The sequence below is a fragment of the Lissotriton vulgaris genome, chromosome 2_1 (genome assembly GCF_964263255.1).
Source record: "Lissotriton vulgaris chromosome 2_1, aLisVul1.2, whole genome shotgun sequence".
Classification (NCBI taxonomy): Eukaryota; Metazoa; Chordata; class Amphibia; order Caudata; family Salamandridae; genus Lissotriton; species Lissotriton vulgaris.
Window position 1 is genome coordinate 115,289,354 of NC_141687.1, and position 26,441 is coordinate 115,315,794.

At 44.0% G+C, this 26,441-nt stretch overlaps 1 protein-coding gene across 2 annotated transcripts in view; it reads right to left on the bottom strand.

Moving 5' to 3' along the window:
• SMTNL2 (smoothelin like 2) overlaps positions 1-26,441 on the bottom strand; it is a 379,037-nt gene that overhangs the window by 98,073 nt on the left and 254,523 nt on the right. For both annotated transcript variants that reach the window (XM_086954547.1, XM_086954546.1), the window contains exons 4-5: positions 19,743-19,805; positions 14,761-14,839 (exon numbers count right to left, since the gene is read on the bottom strand). In XM_086954547.1, coding sequence (XP_086810673.1) covers positions 14,761-14,839; positions 19,743-19,805 — 142 coding nt within the window. The remainder of the gene's footprint in view (positions 1-14,760; positions 14,840-19,742; positions 19,806-26,441) is intronic.

A 26,441-nucleotide genomic window follows, 5' to 3' on the forward strand; every position in this document is an offset into this window, starting at 1 on the left:
TCTGCTGACATTGTGTACAAACAACTTTGCTTGAACTCCATAAGAGCATTACGTAAATCATCTCCAGGATTCATTTGGCTGCCAATGTTAACAGTACTATTATTGTAATAAAGAACATAAAATAAAAAAATATATGCCTTGCTGAATGCTCCAATATCACAATTTAGTAGAGCTCTGGGGTTAACTGTTGGTTCATATGATGTGAGGCTGGCCCACCAGACGCTTTTCAAGAAGAGGAAACATGGCAGCAAGGGCCCTAGAGGTCGACGTGCAACCCTCTGTTCTACCTCCTATTACAGAATACAGAAATGGGTCCGCCCACTTCATCCTTTTGCGTTGAGTGACAGCACAAAGCCTGTGCATATTTATCACAGTTCCTTTTGCTTGTACTTCCAAAGTTGGTTCAAAGTGTACTTTATTGTCCATATCATCCTCAAATGCTGGCTATTTATTTTGCATGCACTCCATTTTAAAGTTTGTTATGAAGTGTCAAAGTGACATTTTAACATTGTAGCTGCCTGAAATTTGAATGCTTGGTTAGGTGGTCATATATTTGTCTCCTTCACGAATAATATTATTATTATTATTATTATTTTTATAATTATTATAATAATAATAATGTGGGTAGGGAAACTGAAAGGCTAGTTGATGAAAAAAAATACTAGTGTAACAACCACATCGGGGAATGTTTCTTTGTTCATTTAAATTTCTCTTTGCAAGCATAAGATGGCCACTTTTAGCCTGAGGCATATTTAATTTTTTAAAAATATTTTTCTGGCATGTGCTCACAAATAATACATTTTACAAATTGAACGAATGCACCAGGCTCAACCCATCGGCTTTGTCAATGCTTCATATAACAAGGTGCAATGAGAAAGAGCTATAACGTTTGAATTAATCGATTAATGAATGAGCTTTTTGGACAGAGGCAAATTCTAAAACAATATTGCGATTTGGCAAACTACAATGTATTTATTGGCTTCACATTTTTGTTTACAAGTCTTTATTTTTTGTAGCTGAAGGGAATCGTCCCCTCTGCCAGGATTTGGGATGGTAGAAGCAATTTCGTATTTATTTTTACTTATTCTTTTTTTTTAAACATTCCAGCAATGCTCCATCAGTAACTGGCATACTCTTAGTTCAGACCCCATGGCAGAGGGCTACCTGTGCCATCTGGATTCTTATGCAAACTGGTACAGTTCTTCTAGGCTGCCATATGGAATAATGAGACTGACTGCATGTGATGAAGCACCTTTGGTGTATACAAGAATCTGGATGTCTTCCTGCTGGCAGGCTCCACCTAAGGTCTATACCTACTTATATTAAGAACGCTTCTGAGCATCATTTCTGGAAATCTGGCCGGAAACTGATCAAAATGGGCATCACTTCTCTGTAGCTTACAGAGAGATCTCATATGTAGAGTGGGCGAGGGATAAGGAGTGTTTTTGAACCCGCCTCAGGTGGTCTAGCCAGAATCCCCCACCTTTGTCTAGGAAAGAACAGTCTAAACCAGTTGAAACTGAAAATGTTTATTACTCAATTCATATTTTCACCCAGAAGGGTTTATAGGCACTCTGAATATCAGATCTTTTAAGGCAGACACTGCTATGGGCAGCCCTGGAGCACCTTGAGGTGAATATGTTCATAATGGAAGTAACACATGAATATGGAGCTCCTCTTTGAGGATTAAAGCATTTTGGATTCATTGGGGAGGCTGAGATGCTGGTGGAAGAAGGTGCTGAACCGTAGAGAGGGATTAAAGGAGGTGGACAATGGCTAGAGGTTCAGGGTAACTCCCATGCCAAGTGGAGACAGTTCTCACATTGCATTAACCTCATAGGAGCGTCGAACGTTCAGCGCCCAGTGCTGAACGTTCGAAGAACGGGTGATGGCCCATCGGCCAACGGCCGTGCGCAGCACTGCCAAGGTAGTGCTCGCGACGACCGTGGGCCGACGGCAGCACTTAAGGGGTTAGTGCTGTAAGTGGTTTCGAATGAAAACACTGCTAGCAGGCCGCTGCACCCACTTTCATGGGGTCACAGGATCGGGCGGAATGCCCCAGATTATTTTTGGGGACAAAAGCCATTTCTATTTAATTCCACTGCAGCTCTTCATGCAGACCACCACAGCGAGACGACTGACTGTGCCCAACTAGGCATTCTGAAGAGAAGGCCAGTGATTAGAAAAAGCACCCCTAGGAGGGGACATCTGACTTTTTCATGTGACCCTGTGAGGGGTTTATCAAGAAGTGGGCACAGCTGCAGAAAACCACTCACTAGGTTACAGTCTAAGTGCCAGTTTGTCGGACACCACAAAGGAGGAACTACTTTGAAATAAAGGGCAGCTGGTAGTGAAGGCATGTTGGCTGGACCATTTAAAATTTTATTTGGGAGGAACGTAGCCACGCAAGATGGTTGACAGGACACGTCCTTGAGGTGCTCCTCATGGACCCCGTGGTTCTCTGGTATGGTTGCTTTGCGGGACCCATTCTTCCCCAAGCCACCCACCCCTGTGTGGAAAGACTGACCCTGACGGCAGATGCGGAGCACGGTGTGATGATAGGCAGGGCGGGGCCTGCCTAGGGATACCTCATTGTGGGAACAGACTAAGACCTTCAGTGGAAAACACACGCTGAGTGGGGCTGTACTGGAGCCCCGATCCTGGTGAAGTGACTGGCTGAGCTCAGGGTCAGCGGAAGAATTGGGAAAGGGCCCACAGATTCTGATCTGTATTCGGCTCATCGCCAGCAGCCTGACAAGAGGCTCAGAGTGCTCTGGCTGGTGTGCGAGCCCCGAGCTGTCATCCCTCCTCCCTGGATGTGATGCTGCCAGGGCCGGACAGGTTATTGGGCGTTTTGGGATGCTGTTGAGCTGGGGGCTGATTTCGTTGATGGGGACCTGCGTGTACTGAACAAAATTTGTTTGGCTTCAATTATTTCCAAGTACACGCAGGTCTCCATGAACAAAATCAGCACCCACCGCAGGGAAATCAGTCCCCAGCTCAGCAGAATTCCAAAACGCCCGGTAGTCAGTCCGGCCATGGATGCTGCGGACGACTTAGGCCACAATCTCGTGGATCCGCAAGGCAGGGCCAGAGGCAGTGGAGGCAGTGCAGCTGCTGAGTGACGCAGTGGGGGTCTCCAGCATGTAGACATTGTCACTGCTGGTGAGGGCGCAAGACACTTTGTGATCATTTAATATTTCCGCTATTTTTGACCCATTTTCCGCCACCTTCGACTCGTAAGCGCATCATAGGGACTCGGAACTCTGCACTGCACCTTCCATGCAGAGGTGAAGCACCCAAGGAAATTTCAGGTGGGTGCAAGGGTCATGTATTGCTGCCAACAGCCACGGCTAGTGGAGGGATTTGCGGTGGGGCAGAGGCGGGGCGGGGGAGTGGCAGAGTGGTGGGTGCTACAAACCGGAATATGGATAATTGGAGGTAAGTAAACAATTTAATACATACAACTAATTTCGTAGCAAGTCCTGCATCGCAATAACTATGCACCATAATAGAAGGGGGTATAGATGCGTATTCATATCATTCACACCAAGCAGGGCCGACACGATTAGCCACAACATGGCGGCCATTTTTTGAAAACTCCGCTCTCGTTTCATTAGATCGCATGGCTCTACCTTGAATGAAAAAAGACCCCCCCCCCGCCTTTGTAAACCGCCTCTCAAAGGCATATTGTTAACATCATTATTTTAACGCAAAACAGTACTTTGCTTTTTTACAAAATACCACTTTCACAATAATGTAATCACAAAAAATCATCTAACAACAAGGGTAATAACTATGCGCCACATTACACGGCCCTTTTGTTTGGATTCATAGCTTTATAATAATAACGTACATACTCAATTTGGCCAACACGAGTAGCCACCACATAGCAGCCATTTTGGAAGAACTACCTCCGCACCAGGCATTCCCCTCAATGTCGAGGCAAAAGCAAAAGCATTTAAATTGGCCCAGAAGCAAAACACGCTAAGATGTGGTCTGGAGGGGTACCAGTTAGGTGACATTGCCGCAAGGATCTCTCTCAACAAGTCAGTCTTTTCTTTTCAGGCGCCATGACACCTGGGCCTACGGAAGTCCCGACAACTGGAGTCTCCTTAGAGACATCAGCTTAAACCTATTTCTTCACAATAGTAGAAAGCCACTAACTAGGATCTCTTTCCTGTTTTTCTCCTTCCACTCATTTCAGGTAATCGAGATACCCACAGCCCCTCCAAGTCAATGGGGCACAATTTTGCTACCTCAAATGTATGTAATATATGTGTGTGTGTGTGTCACTATCACTTGGTGTTTATGACCTTGTTTTTAAATCACTCACAAGCAACTAGTGATAAGGCAGCATGTTTACGCAGCGTTATAGGCAGCATGTTTTCTGATCCTAAACAGGCACAGAGAAAGGCTATTCGCGCATTACAGATGAGACTTGTGTGTGCAGAGATGAACTTACTGCAGTCTATCCCAAAAGGGACTACGGGGCTTTTGTTCCCTTAACAAGGTTTGTTCTTTTTATTCCACAGTTACTACGTGACAATGTTCAATCGGAGGTAAATATTAATGCATGCTTATTAGTTGCAGCAACATTAAATGTTTATTCACTCTACTTAGGTTAATTAGGAGTGGCGTACACAGGGCTGGCCCTTGTGTAGTCCTGACGAAGAGCTCTGGGGAATGCTCGAAACATGTTGACAAATACTAGGGACACCTAACCCCTAATAGCTAGGTCTTCCATTATTCTACCCCGTTTTAGACTATATCTTACTTTTTTTTTTTACACAATGCGCGCCCCTCTCCCGCCCACACCTGCAGCACACGATATGAGCCCCGCACCCCCAGACTATATCATCTAGGAGCAAGAATACAATTATTTTGCATCCTTGTCCACTCCACCACACTTCTTGCACCACCCATAGTCTTCACAACAGTGCTCCTACGTAATTCCGCAAGTCGTAGCTCGTCTCAGTCCTGAGATTGCCCATATGATGAAGCATGTCACAGTGGGGAAACCCTGGTGAGTGAGGGGACTCAAGAAAGAAAGCTTTCTTTCCTGCTGATTTTCGAACTCCGATTGAGTGAAGAAATCTCTCCTTTGGCTAGCTTCTCTACCCGATACTTCGGGTTTTTTCAGGTCTACTATTGCTTTTTTGAGGGTGGCACTAGCTTATACTTCTACCTCCCTCCTTTTGTTTTTTGATACCACATTGCTAGCCACCATCAAACATCCTCAGGGTTATCGAAGAAGTCAGACTGTCCGTCCAAAATCATTCTTAGTCTGGCCGGATACACGAGCATGTATTTCAAGCCCATACTTTTCAGTTGTCTCTTAACTTCCAGGAAGGATTTCCTGTCCCCCTTCACTTGGTGCGTATAATCAGTATAGTTGGATATTTTGTGATTGTCATAATGTGCAGTGTATGTTTCATGTGCGCCCTGCAAGGATACTGCCTTTTCTTGTAATTAAAAACACTGGCTATAATCGTCCAGAGGGGTGTGGGGGGGTGCTGGCAGTTGTCGGGCGACCAATACCCTATGTGTTCGTTCAATGACCAAAAAAAATTAGAGCGGTCTCTCGGCTTCAGCACATCTTGTACCCAATGCTCTGTTGATCTTGCCTCCGCGCACACAGGAAAACCCAAAGTCTGACATTTTTTCAGCACGATTGCCCGGTCGCTTCCTCCACCCGGACCTCCAGCACCCCCTGGTTTGGAGAGGAATCCCACCTTTTGTTTATGAAGAGAGGACTACAGTTCCAGCTTGGAACTACAGGCGCACCATCGCCGTCGATTCAAATGCAGACTGGAGCACGACACTCATCACGGCACGCTCCTTACACTTTGATCTCCAAGTTAATCTAAGAGGCGCTCTACATAATTGAGGATACTTTCCACCGCAATTTATTCCGCAAGTCCTGTCCAATTACTCGTTTCGCAACTCTTCCTCCAGTAATTTCGCTCTTGAGGAATACAAACACTAGTCCTATATGGCATTGTGGTTTAATACCAGGCAAATCTATTTTTGTAGTCCTGATGATGATCTCCAATATTTATGAACTTGGGATCGAAACGTCGTCGACGTACTGAATAGTGCCACTAATTTCCATTGTATATGACCAATGTGGTCACTATGTGGGTTAGCTTGCTCAATTGTATGACCAGTGCAAGCTCCCTATGCTCAGATTGTTGCCTGTGTTTTTTCGTGTTGTATGTGTAATGTTTGCTCGTTCTTCTTTGTCCTAAATATCGGGTGCTGGATTGCGTCCCGTTGTATTGTTCTTTTTCATGGTTACTAATTTACCTTTATTGGAAATTGAAATTCTTTGTCTGGCTGGGCATTGAAACTCTATAGTACCCCCTAAGGTCTATATTGCATTTATTCTTTATGCTTGTTTTTCTAAGGACCATTGTTCCAAAAAATAATTGACTCCTGGGGTCCTTAGTTACTCTTCGGGTTCCCTTGTTTGTTAGAAATAAACTATTGAGGTGGCACAACAGGATAGGAGAATGAAGAGCTCTCAAGAGGTGGGACATACCTTTACAAGCATTACAAATTCCACTGTGTCTAGCTTCTAACAGAGTCTGAACGCAGCAGTGTCTGAAGACGCACTTCCAATCACTCTTCAAAGTTGCATGCTCTCCCTCATCTTAAGTACTATGCACCCATTTATCCATCCACTAACTCATTCTTGCATTTTTCGGCTCACACATCCACAATAAAGTAGACATATACAAAATCAATACTTATATGGAACATAAATTAAAAAAACTAAAGTAGCAAAAAGGAAAAAGAATTTGCAATGCAATAGGTCTCGCATTAGGAAAGTTTGAACTATTGGTCTTGTAAATGACAATTTTTTTATTTAGGTTTTATTTTTGAAAATAGCTCAAATAATAGCTTTGTCATTTACAATGCCAATATATATAACTTTCGAAAATGTGACACCTATAGCATTTGCAATGCAACATGTTTTGTATTTACATGACTTTGATGTATTGATATTACAAATAACAATGGTTTTTAATTTTTTTAAATAATTCTTACATAAAAGTGATTGCAATTTATAATGTCAATAGCTTAAACTTTTGTAAATAACTTTTGTGAAGATTATGTTCAGTGCATTTTATTGTGACGAAAATCCAAGAACAGAAGTGAAATATTAACATCTTTTTGTGACATTTGGAATAAAGCTTGAAACATTGAGAGAACATATTTGAACCAGTGATGCTGTGGTGGCGCTCAGTGATGCTGTGGTGGCGCTCAGTGATGCTGTGGTGGCGCTCAGTGATGCTGTGGTGGCGCTCAGTGATGCTGTGGTGGCGCTCAGTGATGCAGTGGTGGCGCTCAGTGATGCAGTGGTGGCGCTCAGTGATGCAGTGGTGGCGCTCAGTGATGCTGTGGTGGCGCTCAGTGATGCTGTGGTGGCGCTCAGTGATGCTGTAGTGGCGCTCAGTGATGCTGTGGTGGCGCTCAGTGATGCTGTGGTGGTGCTGAGTGATGCTGTGGTGGTGCTGTGGTTGTGCTGAGTGGTGCTGAGTGATAATGTGGTGGTGCTGAGTGATAATGTGGTGGTGCTGAGTGATAATGTGGTGGTGCTGAGTGGCGCTGGTTGGTGCTGAGTGATAATGTGGTGGTGCTGAGTGATAATGTGGTGGTGCTGAGTGATAATGTGGTGGTGCTGAGTGATAATGTGGTGGTGCCGAGTGGTGCCGAGTGGTGCTGGGGCGGTGCCGAGTGATAATGTGGTGGTGCCGAGTGATAATGTGGTGGTGCCGAGTGATAATGTGGTGGTGCCGAGTGATAATGTGGTGGTGCCGAGTGATAATGTGGTGGTGCCGAGTGATAATGTGGTGGTGCCGAGTGATAATGTGGTGGTGCCGAGTGATAATGTGGTGGTGCCGAGTGATAATGTGGTGGTGCTGAGTGATAATGTGGTGGTGCTGAGTGATGCTGGGGTAGCGCTGAGTGATGATGTGGTGATGCAGAGGGCAGAAAGGCACAAAAACCGAGTCTAACATTTTGGTTTATTTTTATGTAGTACACTTGCAATAGTGTGGTAGCGCTGGGAGTGAAACTGTCAATTCCAAATCTACTTTGAAAATAGACACCCATAAATAAGATTTGCTGCTGTAGAGAAATGAGGCTCCTTGGTGCTGTGCCAGACCCGGATACTTTGGAACATTTTGGAACTACCTGAACAACCACTGGCTTTTGCCCACTATGTTGTACATGTGCGCTGTAAAGCCGATCACTTGTCCCCAGTTTGACCTTTTTGCCAGACCCCAATCTGCAGCTTGTTTTTTCTGATGCTGTGGGTGGAGAGCAGACCACAATAGAGCAGCCAGACACACTCTCCAAGCAACCTTTCAGTAAATTACAAACACAGGCAGCTGACAACGCCAATAGTCCTGACTTTCCGTTATGATGCACTTGTATCATATCTGGATGCAATGACAGAAACAGCAAAATACAAGTCAGGTGGCACACTATGCTGAGCACAGATTTTAGCTCATGCGTTTTTTTAGCCACACCCCTAATTAGATTGGCCACGCCCTTTGAGAAACCCCCAGTTCTTTTATCCCACTTAAAGCCCTGGCCACATGACTAGTAATTGAGTTTTGTTAATGCATGCAGCCACTGAGCTAGTCTGACAGAGACAAGAATACCCGAATGACCAGTTTACTTTAGATTTACTGCAAGTCATTTCACACATTATGATGGGACAAAAGTCCTCTTTGACTTAGGGGACGTTTCACATCCGAACAAACGAAGAGATGTCTGAAGCATTTCAGGAGTGATGTGGAGCTTCTTTAGATAACACTAAATAGATCGCCTGTATGCTGAAGTCACTCGAGCATGCGCAGACTGCTGTAGGCATTTCCAGGGTGCACCACGGAAAGTGTTTGAGTGTTTATTGCTAAAGCACTCAGAAAAGCTGTGCTTCACTGGGAATATTAGGGAAGAAGGGCCAAATTTAGAATAAGTACAAACATGTCAATGGTTTTAAATTTGACATATCACTGTCGGACATTCTGATACGTGATTTAGGGTTTAAAGCCACAACAGAAACTCCAAAACATTACTTTAGCCCATTGATTTAAAAACAAAAAAACAAAAGGACGATAATGCATGTAGAATTCATTGCCGGTCCCCCTGAGATGGAGGCTTCATGTTTTAAAACTCACTTTGATAACTGCAAACCTTAAGCTAAAGCTAATATAACTTAATTCACTAGCTAAGCTCTTTAAGATTCGGTTAAAACGTACATGTACAAAGAAACTAATGTCAAAGTGTGAGCAAGTGGAGTCAATAACGTTCCCCGAGGTGCGGTACCCTGACATTCAGTTATGAGAGTATACATTTTCGTTACGTCAGAATTAGTAGGAAACCACTGGCTTTTTAGTAGTGTGCACGGCCTCCTTGTTATCATGCAGCAAGGCAACTGTGCTGCTAGAGTGCCTTAGTGTGTCATAGCAATCGCCTAAAACCAAGAAAGGTGAAGCAGCGATCAGGAAGGGGGGGGGGCTAAGCTGGAAAGCGGGAGGGTGTTGGGAGACCGAGGACAGTACAGGCGCCTTCCGAAAATAATGTCATGCCAATAAAAATGCACAAAAATACGAGTGAAATCGAAAAAGTGGAAGGAGAGTCAATAGAGCACATCTGCAAAGCGGTAAAATGTATATAATCGAGCAAATCAAAAAACACGCTAGATAACACTGATGACAGCACGCGGCTTGATTCATTTGAGATAAAATGTATATATAAACGATTTTGCAGAAGTTCCTCAGAAAAGGTTCAGCTCCATTTCAGAATATATCCGAGCTTTATTGGCTTTCAAAAATGTGGATAAAATACACATTCAGACGATATAACACCAATAATTACAGACCGGTTTACAGAAGGGAACCTTCCAAAAAGATAAGGTTTTTGTGTGCTTCGTATTAGTTCTAGCGCGAAAGCCTCCATTCTCCCGCTCATGAGAGTGAAGGAGGCAACAGCTGCATTTGTTTTACAATTAAAATAACAAAGGATCACACAGCCAACCGGTGGGTGAAGAAATGCGGTGCAGAAGTCATCAAGCCCGCTCCTGTATGCAAAGCAAAAAAAAAAATATGCAGGAAGGAACAAGCTCCACACAATTGATAAGATTTCAATAATAAAGAAAACAAGTTCTATGAAGGACACAGACAAGGATTAGGCTGGTTTATAGCAGTAACCGCTTGGGGGCAGTGTTTCTTCACAAAAGTCCTCAATCTAGGAATGCATGTGCGACGAGTGCTGTGAGGGGGCTGGGCAAGCAGCAGATGGTCCTGTTTATGACCTGCGGAGGCGTGAATTGGCTGGTGGCAAATGGACTCAAAGCGCCGGTCGCTTTGATGTTCTTGGCTTGTCTTGCTTGGTGGGGGAGGGGATTTCTGTGCACGCGCATTTCACGTGAACTGCATGGATTCCCTAGTGTTCAAGAGAGTTTGTTTCCCTTGCAATAGATCGAGCTATTAATCCCTGCGGGATTTAATAGTCTCGACCTAAAAATGGGAACTCCGATGCGCTCTCACAAATAAAATGCACTGAGACGCGCAAGCATAAGGATTCTGGCCCCTCAAAAATACATAAGTGCACTTGATGCACACCCAGAACACGCTAATAGAGTCAACAAAAACGGACATATACACAAAGCACACGGACGGGGTCTGACGGGCAGATATGTGTCAGTGCGTCCGCAGTGGCAGCTACTGATACACATGTGGAGCAAACGCACGCACTCAGAGTGCTTTGAAGAATGTGCTTTATGTATATAGCTTTTTTTTTAAACTCCCTCATAGCGCTGTACAAAACCTTTAAGTTACCCTAATCACCAAAACACCACGACACGTCACACAACATCTAGAAGGCAGGGCATCTCTACCAGGCTGTGTGTTGCACGGGGATAGCAGCCAGCCTGCAGACATCGAATGCGGAAATATCAAGGGACAGCCGGTGGCCGGGATGAGGAGCTATGATGACGCCAGGGGAAGCCTCGAGCAGCCGAGTATATTGGAGATAAGCTGCTGGCTGAGGAGCGCAGTATCTTCCCCATGTCCCACTCCTAAATCTCTGCGGTGAGGGAGCAGTTGCTCGCTTCCTTCAGCAGCAACAAAAAACAAGAAGACTCTGGTGCGTAGAGCGTATGGGTACGGCTGTGTAAGCACTGATCTCACTTTTTGGAGTGGTTGCAGTTGCAAGACTACAGGCGGTGACTGGGAGAGACTGGAGTAACATCCATACCCTAAAGAGCATGCATGCGTGCCGCACCATGCAAAACAAAAAACAAAGGCACATGCCAGCACATTAAATGTGGGCCAGTGTGTGATAACGTTACCGATCAGTGTAGTGCATATCACTTTAATCACTCACCAAGCATGTAGTGCAGCAGCTGGCCGTGAATCAGGGAGGATGTGTTTATAAAGAAGAAAGCACAGCGTGTCGCACTTAGACTGTGTTAGCGATTAAAAGTTAAGGGTTGCAGTTGCTTAAAGATAAAGCAAGTAATGTGAAACTTTACCAAGCATGCAGCGCAGCGGTCGGCCGTAAAGCAGGGAGGGAGTGTCTTTAAAAGAGAAAGTGTGGCGACATCTATCATTGATCGCCGCACTTGAGTCTGGAAAATAGGAACGGTATGGTAATAAGCTTGTACTGGCGCAAATAAAACAAAAGAAAAACGTGCGGTCACCATGTTTTGTTTTGTTAATAATGCACAGTGTGCTGTGCTCACCAGGGCGTATTGCATGCAGGAGTGCCACGCCATGCAAAACTAAGGCGCGCGGTCACTTAAAGAAACTAATGTAAAAGTGTGAGCAAGTATGAAGCACGGGAGCCGGCTGTGAAGCAGCATAGTGCGTGCAGGTGTGCAGCTTTGTGCAAGGCTAAAGAAAGGTGTGTGGTCGGTTAAAAAGAAACTAACTAATTTAAGGAGACATGGGAGACACTGCCTGGCGGCCGTGAAGTGTGAAGCAGTGGGCGGGGGAGCGGAGCACTTTGAAGTGAAGCTCTGAGGCAGGCGGCTCGGGAGCGAGGAAAAAGCGCATGCTTGTGTTCACGTGAACTGTTGAAAATCCGCCCGATGGTTTGAGAACCTATTTTGCCCACTAAAATTCTCCCCTAGCCATTCCTTGTGCAATGGGATAGGCGAGACCTAAAAATGGTGCCACCTTTATACGTTTTAGTGCAAGCATCTACCTCCCACACTAAAGTGTAACATAGCACAAGACTTCAATCTTGCAATGGTATAGTGTATATTTACTTTAAAGTTCGAACATGATTCATACATTTAGAAGTATTGTGTTGCCAACTTAGAAAGGAAGAACAATGATACACTATACACAATGCCATTTCCAAGGAGGCAGCTCAGTAAACATCTCACTGTGCGGTCACACTGGAATGGTTTTATGCATAGTGTATCATTGTTTTACCAATTACCAGGGCTCGAGTCGGGGTACCACGCGGGTGGACGGCGTCCCCCCCACTTATTTTACTGGGTGGATGCCGTCTCCCCTACCAAACAGCTGGATTTCACTCTTTGTGCTCTCTGGGACGAGGAGCTCGAAGCTCATAGCACACTGCTCACGCGCTGCCTTATCAGATGCAATCGCATCTAAGGGGTGAGCGAGGGGAAGAAATGAGCACGATGGTGCAAGCCACCTTTCGTGACATCACTTCCTGTCGTGATGTCACTTCTGGTGTCCGCGTCCATCCCACTTCTTTTTTTAAGACTCGTGCCATGCCAATTACAGATATTGGACATGTTGCTTGTAAACATGCCTGCCATCTTTGAATGGTAATACACTATGGACAATACCATTCCAACAGGACCCTCCAGTTTAGAAGAACTGGCTATGTGGCATGCAGCACGCTGTAGAAGTAGTGAGCAGAAAACAGGTGTGACCAGGTGGCACTTTTTGGGGAGCCAATAGAGGAGCCACAAATCTAAATAAAATTTCAGAAATAAATGAAATGGAAAACTAAAGAACTTGCCCACTAGCCTGGGCACTAAAGCACACTCATTTTCAGGCAGATGTGCACATGTGATCAAGGGAAATCCTGTCACACAAATGGCAACAGAATTAATTGATCATGTGGGTTGACACAATGTACCATGCACAATCTTTTTTTACACTCAGAGTTTGTCAGAGTGGTAACCAACACCAGAAAGCTTGTCTACTGTGGTAATTTGTGAGCTTCATGTATCAAAAAGCTCCTCTTTATACTTTAACATAGCATGGCAACAATCGATCCTTAAAAGTCTATTGGCTTTAATGTATGCTTTTCATAATAAAGTAGTCTGGTATAACACATTTGGCATACGTTTTGTAATGAGACACCTTTTCCAAGCAGGCCTACAGTCCATCATTGCCTTGCCACCATACCCAACTCAAGCCTACTATACTGTGCATTAGCTTTCTCACATGGCGACATCACGAATACAGATATAAAATTACAATCATGTACAAAATTACGGCTGGCATAACAATATACAGCCCCTCCTAAGAGGATCTTTGTTAAAATGTTTGTCACCTGGGGTAAACTACAGCAAAATACAGTGTAAAAACAATCGACCCTTAAAGGCCAATTGGTTGTGATATATATATTTCATATTAAATCTGTCAGCCCTGCTGCCTTTGTCGTAAATGTTCATATTAAATATATCTGGCCTATGGGCCACTGGGAAAAGTAATGTTAAATGACAATAAGTGACCCAATCAGTCCTGCAGTCTTTACCATTCACCTCTCAACAACGTAAGCCTCCAGTACTGAGAATATTATTTAAAAAGCCACAACAAGCACTAATTTTGTCGGTATATGCAAACACATTCTGCCAAATTAAATGCTTTGTGGAGAGGAAAATCAACATATGGATGGAGCCTAAACCTGTCTCCCGGTATTGTTGCTTAAAGTTTTTTTTCTGTTGATCACATAAGGTATACCACAGTTGTGCTCTCAGACCAGACCTAAAAAGCATCTCTTTTCAAAACCTGTGTTGCACCTTCTCTGGTGACGCAATTAACCAAACAGTGCGCAAGTCCCTCACAAAAGTATCCAACAAGGTAATTGTGGGATTGGAGTATGCCTAAAACCCTGCATCATTGATCTCGGTTATCTATTGCGGGATGCACAACACAAAAAAATGCATTGCACATCAGGGAACTAAAAAAAGAAACATGTAATTCTAATTAAGTCATATTTAATCTATTTTTGCATTGGGCTTCCTAGAATAATTGTAACAAACAGGGAACTCAATATCAGATAAAGGCAACCTCATTCAGGGTAGCCTTTAAAATCCATGCCCGGCAAAGGGTTGTGTTTACAACTTTTGAACTAAGCAAATGCAGGTGCTATTTTAAGCCCATATGTAAAACTCGTCAAGGCTGTAAAAAGTACCATACGGGCAACTCTGAAAAGAAACTATATTAATCATGTATGTTGTCCCCAAAGGCAGCTGAGGTACCCGTACTTGCCAGTCGTGTTGTGACAACCCCTCTATAAACACAAGGTCTAAATACCAAATACGAGTTAGGAAAGCAGCAGGCGGTCCAGGCAGGGGCAGTCCTCTTTCCATATCCAATGTTAAGGCAGAGCACGCGCACTTGACTGCTCCCTGACAATTGGCCACGGGCGTTGAATAAACACGCTCTGTTGTGATTATTCCGCAGCTGTTCCAGCCCAATCAAACAATAACACAGGGTAAAAGGTGTCAAAGCATCCAGCATGGCCTACCCTTCGCTGGTTCCACTCGACGCGCTGTAGCTCTTGCTTGACACGGACTTTGTGACAGAAGAGACGGAAGAATTTTTTTCTGAAAAAAAAAAAAACAAAGAAAAAGACACAAAGTAAATAAAAAAGGTGTCTCTCACACTTCATTCACCACAAAGAGCTTGTACAATGCGGTAGTCATCACGCGCGACATGGAAATACTCCCCACATAGGATAAAAACAAAGAACAAATACTCTTCAAGTGACACATCCCAGCGGAGTAACAAGTTACTCATGCAGACAAGCGCTTCGGCGCCAGTAGTAAGCACTAAACAAATATACAGTTCAAAGTTATAGTCATTTACTTTCCTTCCAACTCGTCACACAACTAGTACTTGTGGTAATTAGAACAGGCATATCAATTTCGATTATTTCAAAAGCCAATTTCCAACATGAAAATATTACCTTGTCTGACACCGACTCTTCTCACTGTGGTAAGTGTAATGCCGATAGTTAAACAGCACGCAGGCTCCTGTGATTATTGCTGAGCATGTTTGGCCCCTCTAGTTGCGCCTCTGCACCTTATCAATAAAATACACCGAGTGTCGTGGCTGACCAACTGCCCGACACAACAGTAAGGGCACATGGCTCTCGGAGTGTCAGCTAGTCTTGGATATTTTAACCCAATGGGTAAAGTAACACCACAAGTCCCGACGTGCTAATTATAGACTTACAAGTCCCAAATTGTTATGCATGGTTTTAGAAGCTGCAGCTCACTGTCAGGAGATGCTGGCCCCAGACCAATGGTGGCCAACCTCAGACCACAAGAGGCACATTCTTATGGTTTCAAGTTTTCCACATTGGGTACATTTGCATACCATGAATTTGAATGGGATAACTCCCATTATACCTAGGGTGTTCAGAAATCCGTGTGGTTACTCCGAATACTCCGGTTTCTCGGCTCCATGTGAATGGTAAAGGGTTGGAGTTTTGCAGAATCCAGTGTAACTAGTAAACTAAGCACTGAAGTTCGACATGTTGCTTTGAAAATAGTAAAATAAGTGCTGGAGACAGATTTCAGTGTAAGTGATAAGCTAAGTGTTGGAATGTGAACCTTTTCCATAAGTGACATGTAAAAAGCACAGCTCCAAAAACAGAGACAACAGTTTATAGGATTGTAGGAGCTAGGGTTACAGCAAAAGGTAAGAAGTGGGGTAAGAAAGGTCTGGAGAAAGTGAAGGATGTGTTAGCGGGAGTATGCTGGTGTGAGGGTGGGTGTGAAAACAAGGGTGAGAGCCAGGGTACGTTTATGAAAAGGGTGGCATGTTACAGGGCAGTTCAAGATTTTCTCTGGGGTCCTGAAATAAAAATTCTCTAGGTCAGAGTTTCTTAACCTTTTCACATCTCTGGATCCCCATTTAATTATTAGTGGAATCCTGGGACCCCACTGAATAGTTATTGGAATCTGGGGACCCCACTGCGTTATTACTGGACGAGGGGGACTGAAGACTTAGCAATTTCGAGGATTTGAAGAACAAAACAATGCACAAATGACGATTATTTCTCTAATTCACAAACATCATTAAAAAAAAACTTAAAATTTTAATGGGAAGGAAGGAGCTTCTCTAAATTCAATTAAAGCATTTCATCATCCAAATTATATTTTGTTGGATGCACTTGAACTGTCCCACAAATCAAATCTGAGGATTCCAGCTAAATTGCGCCTACAATTTTCAAATTCCTTTACGGTTACAGAACGTTAAAAAAATTCCAATTTCGGTTATTTATTTATATGCACTTTATTAATCTGTTAATATTATTTAGTTTTCTAAACCGTGACAGACCCGTTGAGTAGGCTTAACAGACCCACAAGTTCATTACTGCTGCTCTAGGTTTATGCTAAAAAAGGGATAAGACTACGAATTTGGACTCCGGGATTATTCCCAAATTATTCCCCCCCCCCCCAACCCCCACCACCCCACCCCTCAAAAATAAAGATATGGACCTACGGGGCTCGGTACTAAAGATGCCTCTATTGCCATAATTCTCTCTCACCAGCACGCCTTCTGTATCCTCGCCTCATTCAAAGTGTCTGCCAGCGACAGAGCTTATGGTTTCTCAGTCCAGAGATGGGAAATGTGCCCATAATGCATTGAACACATCAACTCGGTCCATAGTGTTGAGGTTTGGTGCCTTTACCCGGGCATCAGATTTATACTCATGCAGGTTATCCCTGTAGAGCACAGAACATAAAAAAGATTGGAACCGGAGATACCTCAAGGATTGCTTGTTCTAGAATAGTTAAGCAGACCGCCAAAGCTTGAGAAGGGTGAAGAAGTCCCCTCTGAACAGATGGTTTCTGCCCCTCACCATTGCACACAGAGGCCAGGTATCAACGCTTTGACAGGGGATGCATGTCTGCACAGTTGGTCTACGTGGCGAAATGCCACTGTAAATCAGGATCAAGAGCTGGGAGATTCGCCGACAGAGATTCGCCGACACCGGAGCACGGTTCCTCCACCAATCAATGGACCTCATAAAATATTTTCACCTTTTCCTTCTGGCATGACTCTGTATAGGTCTTGTAAGTCAGCTGTTGCATCTGGGTTGGCACTGTTCTGTTCTCAACTGCTCAGAAGTGCTCCCACTCTCCTCAGTAAGTCAGCACCAGCCCACACTACTTTAACCTTTTTTGGTTAATGCCTTGTTTTGGAAGAGGGAGGCAAGGTGGAGAGAAATACGACTGTCCAGGGTTGAATGGATTGGCCTAGGACAGTGGTACTCAAAGTACGGCCCGGGGGGCGCATGCTGCCCTCCTGACCTTGACCTGCGGCCCCTTGATCAACAGCAGCACTGGGATGCTGTTCACTTGATTCAGGACTAACATTAAAAAGATGCTAAATATACAGGCAAGCCTTTAATTAAAGGTTAATTGAAGTTAAAGAAAGGAAGTAACTAGGTTTTCCAGCACCACTTACTTTAAGAACACTTCTACTTTCAAAGCCACCTTGCCCCCTCCCCCCCAATTGTCACACTTCTGGCATAGTTTCGACCCTCGGTCACATAACAGACCAAACTTTGTGGCCCTTGGGCAAATGTTTGCGAGTATCCATTGCCTAGGAGGTAGTACCTGCAGCAGATCAGCACAGAAGCATGTCTGCACTGGATTCCAGTTTTACTTCAGCTTTATGTATCAATGTAGGCAGAAAAGCTAGTTTTCTTTAGGATTTCAGCCGGTTGCTCCCAATTCTTATCAGCATGGATTCTAGTCACATCGTATTGTTGACAAATCGTGGGGCGAAGATTAAAGTGGCCATGCCAAGCCAAAGAGGTCTGATTTTCTTCATGTCTCGGTTTACTTTTGATTGGTCTTTGGTTGGTCTAGTCTTCCAACTGGTGACATTTCTTTTCCTTGCATGTAGGAGGGAAAATGTCATGTGTATGGATATAGGTGATGGAGTGAATGGAACAGGACAGGTTCATTCAAATTTAGCAATCACCCAGCCTTGCATAGTTAAGTTTTTAAATGTGTGAATGAGCTGGTTAGTCAGAAGCAATAAATAATTTGATGGGATACAACTTGACCATGAAAACAACGCAATATTAGGTAGGAGACAGCTTTTCTGAGAGTTGTCTGATGAATCTACCATCACCTTCAGTAGCTGTCATCCTACACTTGAAATGATGGAATTCAATAGTAAGCGTAGAGCACAGGGGACAGGAAAATGAATGACAGTTCACCGCTCACTGGCAACACCTGGAACCCCCCTGTAAATGCATCTTTTTATTGGATCCTGAGACCAAAGGAAAATGTACCATATTTCTCCAATAATGAGGGAACAACTTAAACAAGCGCTTTTCATGTTTATCCTACTGCAACCTAAGTGGATAATTTCTAAGACTGTCCACTCTAAGACCGTGGCCAGCTCTAAGCACTTCTGTAGCACAGACAATCACATCCTTAAAGGGAAGAAGGCTAAAATGTATAAACGATCTAGAGACAAGCGGACGGTGTCTTCACTCTAAGTCTAGAGTGAGTTTCCCATCCATTCAAATCTCTTCGCCTTCATCCAACAGTCCAAGGCGGCCACCCAAGCCCTCCTCTTCTCACAGCTCAGATCCTCTAACTCTACAGTTCTAACCTGGCCACTATGATGGTTCTAACCTGGGCTATGCCAGCTACCGCATTCAAATACATTCCATTTAATGACCCATCACTGAGCTCCACCTTACTCACAGTATTTATTCAGCCATGTTTTTTCCTTGTCATGGTGCATTCATAGTGTTTGACCAAAGCTACTTTTTGTGCAAATAAAACGGGTAGAGCAGATGAGATTCAGAGTATGGGTTTCATTGGATTTTATAGATATTTTATGGTACAAAATAATTTGACAAAATTCATACAACTTCTCTCAGGTTCTTTGCTAAACTATAGTCTTCTGGTTCAACATTCTCAGAACGCCTCACACGTTGTTTCCCTGGATCTGTCCGCTCATTGAAGTGTGTTATTAAGTATGGATTTACTAAAGGTCTGTTTACAAAATGTATGTAGTTGTTTTGCAATTCCATTGCCATTTGATTAATTCATGGCCTTACTGTTTTGTTCATACTTGGTTTGGACCCCAGGCCCAGAGCCGCAGGTGGGCACTCATTGACCACTCCTGTTGGGTGCCTTAATATTTTGGAACTGTGATATTGAAGAATGAATGTCCTGGTAAATAGAGTTTAAAGGAAAGAGAAACTCATTTCTGACTTGCGTGCAAAGAGACAACCTTGTGTTGCTGAGAAAATATCATACTAATGTAACAGTTTGAGATGTTAGAAGAAGCAAACCCCACCCATCACCACGCAGCCGCCTGCACAGTTCATACCACTGACATGGCTGAAAGTACGGCAAACCATGGCAAACTGAATACATCTATAAAAACACTATAAAACCAGAGATCAAACTATCGACCATCACATAAAACTATGTTGAAGCCAAGCCTTATTATGTCAATGCTCACCCGAGGTTACAGATACACCCATTGTTCGCACGGATCCAGAACTCCAAGTCTTCACAGCACTCACTGAAAAACAAAAAACATTTTGAAGTTAAGCAATTTTTGATTTATTTTTACTATTTCTTTACTGGGGGCAGGGGGATCTAGAAATTGTGTTCTCTTTAGCAATACAAGCAGCCAAGATGATGCCAATCCCTTTCAGGTATTTAGTTGACCATCTGTAGACCAAAATTCATTCAAAGCACTGGGAGTCCAATGTTGGTCCACTCAGACTGAAACAATGGGAGATTCTCTAAATCTTCAATGGCTATGCAAATAAATTCCCTGTATGTAAATGTTTCTTACTTGGATATCCTGAACATCTGGTACAGATCAAGCCACCTAGCAGCAACAATGAAACCCTGATTTAGAGTATTAGAATTTAAGTATTAGCTCCTGAGGTCTGGTAACTCAGGACAGCAGGACTCAAAACACACACCCATACCCACACACATCCCGCGAACCCAAAACAAGAAGGACGCAATCTTTTTTTGGGGTATTTAGGCATTCCAAATCTACATAAATGTTATGTACCATACCATGTTGTCCTAATGAATAGAAAGTGACCACCAGGATGTTAAATAGTAAAGTGATCAATTAACCTAAAACTTCCAGAATTTTTGGCGTGATCAAAAGTGTGCAAACTGCAGTTGGTTTTGACTCCATGTCTGCAATTAATTCAGCAGCCTTGTTTATGCAATCAAGTGTACTATGAGGTTATAATTTTTCCTCTAAATCTTACAGACGTAATTACGGTCGCTGGCAACTGCAATAGTTAATTCAACCAAGAACACTGAGAAAATATCAGATTATAATTTAATATGTTAATAAATTAATACATTTGTATTTTTTTTACTAATAAAAAAACGTTACAAAATGTTTTTAAAACTACAAAACGTATCTGCAAACATAATCACATGGTACGTGTACTTAAATAAGCTTATTTAAGTACACTAGTCAGTCAGTCAGTCAGTCAGTCAGGATATCTTTATTCGACTTATTCCAAGTCATACAAAGAAACTTAAACAATAAAACATAGCATAAAATACATATATGACATTGCGTGTTTAAAAAAAAAAAAAAACAATCTACATACACCTTAAAAATGCTATATGCAATATTTATATTAAGAAGGCAGAATTTGACCAACAGCTTTCGCCCTTGCTGCGGCCACTAAAAAATTAGCGATACAAAAGGTTGTGCGTGGATTTGACGCAAGCTGTAGGTAGAGCAGCGCCGGGCGTACCTGTGTGAAACCTGCTTCTTTCAAGATGGGGAGCAAATATTTTTTCCTCTGCTCGTGATATAAGCTACAGAACATAACACAATGCATTGTGTCCTGTACCGAAAAGTCATCACACCTGCAGGGTGAGGCTAGCTCTGGCTTCTGCCATTGCTTAAAAGAGCCTAGATAAAAATGTATCAGGTTAAACCTGAACTTTGTCAATAAAAACCTGTGATAGGGGTATGTAACAAAGCTGAGATAGGGGGCAAGGGAGGGAGCGCTCACCAAAAGGTTATGTGACCTAACTGAGGGTTTCAATAGTTCAACGTCCTCGCGATGCGCTGCCTTTTTTCCCATGAACGCCTTTTTTGTATAGGCTATATCCGAGGCCTTGATTTTTTTCTGGGCTTAGAAAGAGTTCTGGTCGACCTAAGTCAGAAAATGATTTATTTAAATAGGCCAACCATGGAATGCTCCTATGTTTGTCTAAGGAAAGAACATCTTTTAATATTATGTGGTTCAGTGGTAGGTCTTCGTTCAGCCATATTTTCAGCCATAGGATCAATGGCGCTAAGCTTAGTGAATCCGACAGGTAGGGTAAACCCACCTCCTGGTGAATCGAATAAGTTGGGGCTGACTGGGGGAGAGAGAGGAGAGATCTAATAAATTTGTTTTCTGCTCTCTGGATAGGATCAAGATTTACATAACCCCATACTGAAGATCCATAGAGTGCGATGGCCACGGGTTTACACTTGTAGATCTTTAGAAGTGCTTCCATAGGCCTTGCCCCCAACTTGCCCGCAAAGCCTAGGATCGCTGAGGAAGACCTGGTTACTGCCAACCTTTTTGCTGTTATCTGTGGCCCCCAAGTTCCCTTCTGGTCGAACAAAATGCCCAAATAGGGGAATGTGGTTACATTCGAAACAGGAACCCCACTACAAAAGAATGACTTATGACTTTTTTTGATGCACTCACGCCCCATGACCATCGTATGTGATTTTGATACGTTCACCTTTAGGTCCAAGTCTTCCATAAAAGAGCCGAAGGCATCCAATAGGAGCTGCAGTCCAACACCAGTGCGGGCTATCAGCACCGCGTCGTCCGCGTACAGGAGTGCCGGGATAAGCACTTCTCCTGCACGCGGGACGTCCGCGGCCTGACTGCGCAGGTGTTCCCCTAGGCCGTTGATATAAATGGTGAAAAGTGTAGGGGCTAAAATACACCCTTGCCGTACCCCCTTTAGTGATTTAAACGGAGGGGTACATCTGCCATTATTTGACACGCGTACAGATGCAAAGAGTTCCTGGTGCAACGCTGCCATGAATGAAACCAGAGCTTTGTCAATGCCCATCTCTAACAGAATTGCCCACAATTTTGACCTATTTACGAGGTCGAACGCCGACGAAAGGTCCATGAAAGCAAGAAACACGGAACCCTCCTTGGCGACCGTGTACTTAGAGATGAGTAGGTGTAAATTACTGCATTGTTCGATGGTACCTTTCCTCTCTCTGAAGCCATATTGCAGTTCGGACAGCCCACCGCAACCATCGACGTTCTCCCTCAATCTAGATAAGAGGACTCTGCCCAGGATTTTTACAGTAGAGTCCAGGAGGGATATTGGCCTGTAAAATGCGGGGTCGTCCCGCCGACCTTTGTTTTTAAAAATAGGGACGATGATCGATTTGGCCCATGAAGCAGGAGCAGAGTTTCCAGTAACTGCATTAAATACGTTTGACAAGACCTCGGCCCAAAGTTTGGGTGAAAACATGAAAAAGTCAGCGGGTACTCCGTCTGGCCCAGGTGCCTTATGTCTAGTGGTTTCCAACAAGGCTTTTTCCACTTCTTGCGCGTTAAAGATGATATGGTGGGCGTCTATGTTATGCAGTTTACCTATCTTTGATCCTTCAGCATTGCCCCCGTATACTTTTTCAAAGAAAGACAACCAAGACTCGTCAGTGATCACGCAGTCCATGGGATCGTTGCTGTCGTCAAGAAATAAGGGCTGTTTGATGATTTCCCAAAATCTCCTGCTGTCCTTCAGTACAGCCGCTGAAAGGAGATTGTCCCAAGTTTCACGTTTGATGTTGTCTTTGCGGTTCTTTATAGCTGCTTTATAGGCTTTTCTTAATCTCGAGATGTCCTCTTTGACCCTGGGCACAGATTTGAGTGCCGCCAATAGTTCTCTGTGAGCTTTAGAGCATGCAGGGTCAAACCATCGCTTGTGGCCATGGACTCCCCGAATAGGTTTGGTGAGTAGATCCTTCGAGACCTGGTCGCAAATTGCCTCATAAGCAGCTATAATTTTGGTCCTTTGGGTGCCCGGATCTCTACATAACTCCACCTGGGCTTTGATTTTTGGGTAACATTTTTCATAAAAGTTTTCAGGGATAACTTTGGCCCACTTTACGCGTCTGTCTTGATCGGAGATCCTCAGGGGATGGGCAGGTTTAGGCGTTGCTGGTGGTGGCCCCAAGTGAGCTCCCCAGGCTGCTTCGAGTAGGACCGGATTGTGATCACTGTAATGCGTGGGGACTGTGCGATAGGCCATAGTCCGATTTAGGGTGGCTAAAGAGACAAAAATATAGTCAATCACTGTACCATGTTGAGCCCCAGTAAAGGTTGCACTTCTCTGCCCACAGTCAGGTTCGTGCAAGCCGTAATAGGCCAATAGCTCTTCTAGTTCCTGCCCCTCTGCAGAATGTTCAAAATGAGGTCCCCGTGTGGCTGCGTCATCAGCCACGTCGACTTCTCTACCCTTACAGGCTAAACCGCATGGGTGGGTGTTAAAATCGCCTAGTAAAATGAGCTCAAAAGCAAAATTGATATCCTGTGATACTATGTTTAAAATGTTTTCCAGGTTAGTGATATTACGCCCACTGTAATCGCTGTTCCCAGAGTTGTAGAAATTAACAAACAATGTCCTGCTATCTTTGTTAATCACCCTCTCAACTATAAGGATGTTGTCAGAGTCAGCGCTAATCAGCCTATAGGTGCCTTTTAGGGCTAAAGAAAACAGAAACACCAAGCCGCCTTTGGCTCTGCCCGCTCTGCTGGATCTTGCATGTTTAGTGAAGCTGGTGAACCCGTCCAGCCAGAAACTGTTAGATGTATCCCAGGTTTCTTGCAGGGCAATGATGTGATATTCTGAAACAAAGCTCAGCCATGCTTTATCCTGGCGTTTCGCATTTGTGCCTGCTACGTTCCAGCTAATGATCTTACATGAGTCGGAGGGTGGTGGCTTTAAGTTGTTAGCGCGTGCTGGCGCTATTTTGGCTGTTTGTTGTGTTGCCAAGGCGCCACTTGCTAATGGTGGGTCATTCGGCTCCTCCCTAGCATGCGTGATTCCTGGATCAAGTCAATCACAGGTGTTTAGGTCATATAGAGGGGCAAACCTATTGCCTGTACTGAAGCCCCACTCAAAAGGAGTGGCTACTTGCCCGTGGCCATATAGTGCTGGATTCCACATAAATTGAGGTGTGTTTGGATAATGCGGAAACTGGTCGTTTCTCGGCCATTGTGCTGTCCTAACACCCCGGGCGTTGCGATCCTCACCCGGCAAGCCCCCACCCCAGACATTACCTCTTTGCTCTTGTGCCAGGACAGGCCTGATGTTCAAGTCAATCGGACGATAAAATCTTCCTGGGTCCTGAAGAGCTATAGGCTGGAGCCAGTCATTTGGATGTCGAGGTCTGGTGGCAGCTCTCCAGTTACTCTTATTGGTGTGTCTGTTGTAGCCGCTGGGATTTGGTAAGGTGCGAAACTTAGACTCATCGAAAAAGAACTTAAGGGTGAGAGGGTCAATGGAGCCTCTACGGCGTTGAGGTGGGAAGACATTGTTCAGAATGTCTGGAAGGACCTCCGCATTTGCGAAGTTTAAAATAACGCAATCCCCTTGGAACTTTTTGGGCTTGCTTCCTATCCAAGATACCCTCCTGGACATGACGATGTCCCCTGCCAGCTTATCGTATCCTTGATCTGTCATAAGCATGTTGTTAGTGAGCCAATACAGCGCTTTATCTTTAAGATCCTGATTGGACTCTACTTTGCCTTGTGCTAAGACAGGGACATTTGCCAACACCAGAACTACCGGTGAGGCTTCCAAAATAAATTGGGCTGAAAGATCCTCCTGCTGTGTTCCCCCAGGTGCAGCAGTTATGCTAGCACTGTGATCTACTGCTTCAGCAACCTGCCCAGGGACAGGCAATAAGATTGGTGGTAATGGCGGCGGTGGCGGAGGCCCCTGCTGAGTGAGTTGCGAGTTACTTACTGTAAGAGTGACCTCCCCATTAGTAGGAATTAAATTTGTGACAAGAGAGGACCGGTTTTCGACCTCTTCGGTCAGCTTGCTATGGGCCGCGCCCAGTTTTTTGACCTCCGATGTTAATTTATCCAACTTCCCGATCATGGGTTTGATTATGGTCTTGATTTTAATGTCTATCAATTCTTGGATCCTATTGAAGAGGTCGTCGTTGTTATTACTACTAGGCTCGCTCTCAGTGTCAGGATCCGCCAATTTCTCTGGCCGTCTGGAAGATGGGGTGGTGGCCCTTTTTTTGCCTAGATGTTTCCCCCCCCCCCCGTTTGGCTACGGATTTGCGGCAGTGTCACGATAAAAAAGTTTCTGCCAAAACCACTAAATTTTTATCAGTGTTAAGCAAAGATAAAAAGTAAATTCGCATTAGAACCACAATAATCAGTGTAAACATTGCCGAAACAGTCAAGCTACATTACAGGATATTATAGATAAACTATCGAGCAGCAGTCACTAGCAAGAGAGTCATCTTTGAACTTTATTCATTAATTTCAGAAAGTGCCCCGTCCATGTCGGTCTGCCAAGGGCAGACTTTCTGTGACCGTATTGTCCAGTTCCGTGATGTTTAGGGATAAACGGGGGTTACAAGTAACAGTCTCACAGGGGTCAAAGATGGACACCGAGAGATGATGTCTGCCAGGGACTCAAACTTGTATTTGCATAGTCTACAGCATAATGTAACAATATATATATATATTATTTAATGTGGTTTTTTATAGCGCGAACTTGACCCGAAGGTATCGGGTATCAGAGCGCTTTACATAGCACCAGTTGTGTTACATGAGGACACATTGATTTTTTTGTTAGACACGGGGCAATTAAGTGATTTGCGCAAAATCACAGGATGTTCTGAGTCATTGCCGAGACTCAAACCCAGTTCCCCAGATTGGAGGTCGACCACCCTAGCTGCGAGGTCATCTCCTCTCCCCTATTATATTATAATATTAGTCCCAAAAAAAGTCAAAATTGTTTTTGATTATTTAAAATCATTACAAAAACACAATTGAAAAACAATCCTTAAAATTTTCAAACAATTTGTAATTCATAGTACATAAATTTATCATCTAGATTACATTGCCCATTACCGTGTGTTTATAATCATGAATTTTATTTGTTGGGCTCATTT